This window comes from Octopus sinensis, unplaced genomic scaffold (assembly GCF_006345805.1).
Source record: "Octopus sinensis unplaced genomic scaffold, ASM634580v1 Contig20043, whole genome shotgun sequence".
Taxonomy (NCBI): domain Eukaryota; kingdom Metazoa; phylum Mollusca; class Cephalopoda; order Octopoda; family Octopodidae; genus Octopus; species Octopus sinensis.
The window spans coordinates 24372-27500 of NW_021836839.1; the positions used below are offsets into that span (position 1 = coordinate 24372).

General features: G+C 41.4%; 1 protein-coding gene across 1 annotated transcript in view; it reads left to right on the forward strand.

The window, feature by feature from the left end:
* Window positions 1-469: 469 nt before the first annotated feature.
* LOC115232217 (ankyrin repeat domain-containing protein 1-like) overlaps window positions 470-3129 on the forward strand; it is a gene marked incomplete at its 3' end in the record, with an annotated part of 4795 nt that continues 2135 nt past the window's right edge. Inside the window, exon 1 of the mRNA XM_036500297.1 lies at window positions 470-700. Coding sequence (XP_036356190.1) covers window positions 470-700 — 231 coding nt within the window. The remainder of the gene's footprint in view (window positions 701-3129) is intronic.

Sequence of the window (3129 nt, forward strand, 5' to 3'; positions counted from 1 at the left end):
CGGGTTATGACTCAGAAAGCAATGTGGAACCAGGAGGAAGATAAAAGGAAATCTAGAGCTGTCGAGCTGGAATCTCTCGGTGCATGGACTAAATGGGATCTCCCTAAGAGGAAGCTCACATGGACTGATCTGTGGAGGCTGGAACCTTTGCACATCTCCTTCCTGCATAGAGCGATGTATGACACACTCCCGATGCCAACAAACCTGCACAGATAAGGTTTGAGGGAAGACCAGCTGTGTAGACTTTGTGGGAAAGGGACACTCTGGCACACATCCTGGAAGGGTGCAGAATAACACTTTCTCAAGGCAGATACAAATACTTGCTCACACCCTGGAGAAGTAAAGGTGTAAGAAACATCATCACCAAGGGAAGATAACTGCCGCAATTGAGTTCATGAAAGAGGGAGAGAAACCAGTAAAGCCAGCAAAAGCAATACACAGCTTGCTGCAAGGGTCTCAACAATGGGATATGAAGGTAGACTTAGGGAAGAGATTGCAGTTTCCCCAGGATATCCATACAACCCTGAGGCCTGATGTGGTCCTGTGGTCTGAAAAGGCCCAGAAAATTATCATAATTGAACGAACAGTTACGTGGGGAGCCGGTTGTAACGAGGCCCATGAACAGAAGTGTGACAGATATAAGAGACTTCTGCAGGATTGCAGGGAGAAGCGATGGCAGGTATGGATATTCCGAGTGGAGGTTAGCTGTAGGGGATTCTTTGCCCAGTCGGCATGGAGGATTTCTACTGCAACTTGAATGAGAGGTAAGGAGGGAAGGGTGGCTGTACGCATGATGGGAGAGGCAACTGAAAGAGCCTTTTGGTGGCTTTGGTGTAAGAGAGAAGATTAACGCTGGAAGGCATGAGGAGTTGAGGAGCAGTGAATTGGCCATCTCTGTTAACCCATCAACAGTAGGGTGTTACGGTTCAGAGTCAAAACATCCGATGAACGAGGGATAACGTCTGACAACATTGGTTTCTCCTGGACAAGGCTCCATTCACTTTGGGGAATAGATAAAACACATCCTTACAGGTGCTATTAACTCGTATATATATATATGTATGTGTGTGTGTATGTGTATATACAGACAAGCAGATGTGTGTGTATTTTTTAGTGGAGGTTGTGTGTGTGTGTGTATGCATATGTATCTACGTTAGGGTCCCCAACTGCAAAATGATAACCGGTGTTGGTGTATTTGCATCCCTGTTACTTAGCCCTGAAGCAAAAGAGAGCTATAGGTTGCTGCTAATCAGACAGAAAAGGTACCACACATAAAGACAAAATCGAGGAGGAGCCCCAGCATGGTCACAGCCTCATGACTGAAACATGTAGAAGAGAGAAAGAAAAAGAAAGAGAAAAAAGAAGAGAGGAATAGAAAAATAGAAGAAAGAAAAGGAAAATTGAGAGAGAACTATAGAGAAGAAAAAAAGAGAAACGAAACAGAGAATGAGAGAGAAAAGATAAAGAGAATGAGATTGGAAAAAGAAAACGAGAGAGAAAAGAAAGAGAGGAAGAAAGAGAAAAATGAAAGAGTGAGAGAGAGGAACAAGGATAAAAAGAAAACGAGAGGGAAAAAAAGGAGAAAAAAGCGAGAGAGCAAGAAAAGAAAGAGAGAGAGATAAAGAAATTAGAGGAAGAAAGAGAGGAATGAAAGAGTGAGAGAGAGGAAGAAGGATAAAAAGAAAACGAGAGGGAGAAAGAAGGAGAAAAAAACGAGAGAGCGAAAATAGAAAGAGAGAGAGATAAAGAAATTAAAGGAAGAAAGAGAGGAATGAAAGAGTGAGAGAGAGGAAGAAGGATAAAAAGAAAACGAGAGGGAGAAAGAAGGAGAAAAAAACGAGAGAGTGGAAATAGAAAGAGAGAGAGATAAAGAAATTAGAGGAAGAAAGAGAGGAATGAAAGAGTGAGAGAGAGGAAGAAGGATAAAAAGAAAACGAGAGGGAGAAAGAAGGTGAAAAAAGCGAGAGAGCGAAAATAGAAAGAGAGAGAGATAAAGAAATTAGAGGAAGAAAGAGAGGAATGAAAGAGTGAGAGAGAGGAAGAAGGATAAAAAGAAAACGAGAGGGAGAAAGAAGGAGAAAAAAACGAGAGAGAGAGAAAAGAAAGAGAGAGAAAGAAACGAGAGGAAGAAAGAGTGAGAGAGAGGAAGAAGAATGAAGAGGAAACGAGAGGGAGAAAGAAGGAGAAAAAAGCGAGAGAGCGAGGAAAGAAAGAGAGAGAAAAAGAAACGAGAGAAGAAAAGAGAAATGAAAGAGTGAGAGAGAGGACGAAGAATGAAAAGGAAACGAGAGGGAGAAAGGAGGAGAAAAAAGCGAGAGAGCGAGAAAAGAAAGAGAGAGAAAAAGAAACGAGAGGAAGAAAGAGAGAAATGAAAGTGTGAGAGAGAGGAAGAAGGATAAAAAGAAAACGAGTGGGAGGGAGAAGGAGAAAAAAGTGAGAGAGCGAGAAAAGAAAGAGAGAGAGAAAAAGAAATGAGAGGAAGAAAGAGGAAGAAGAATGAAAAGGAAACGAGAGGGAGGGAGAAGGAGAAAAAAGTGAGAGAGCGAGAAAAGAGAGAGAAAAAAAGAAAGAGAGAAATGAAAGAGTGAGAGAGAGGAAGAAGAATGAAGAGGAAACGAGAGGGAGAAAGACGGAGAAAAAAGCGAGAAAAGAAAGAGAGAGAAAAAGAAATAAGAGGAAGAAAGAAAGAAATGAAAGAGTGAGAGAGAGGAAGAAGGATAAAAAGAAAACAAGAGGGAGAAAGAAGGAGAAAAAAAGCGAGAGGGCGAGAAAAGAAAGAGAGAGAAAGAAACGAGAGGAAGAAAGAGAGAAATGAAAGAGTGAGAGAGAGGAAGAAGAATGAAGAGGAAACGAGAGGGAGAGAGAAAGAGAAAAATGCGAGAGAGCGAGAAAAGAAAGAGAGAGAGATAAAGAAATTAGAGGAAGAAAGAGAGGAATGAAAGAGTGAGAGAGAGGAACAAGGATAAAAAGAAACGAGAGGAAGAAAGAGAAGACGAAAGGGAGAGAGAAAAAGAAAGAGAAAAAGACAATGAGGAAATGAGAGAAAGTGAGAACAGACAAAGAAAACGAGCGAAAGAGAGAAAAGAAAATGATAGAGAGAGAGAGAGAAAGGAAACATAGAGAGAAAGA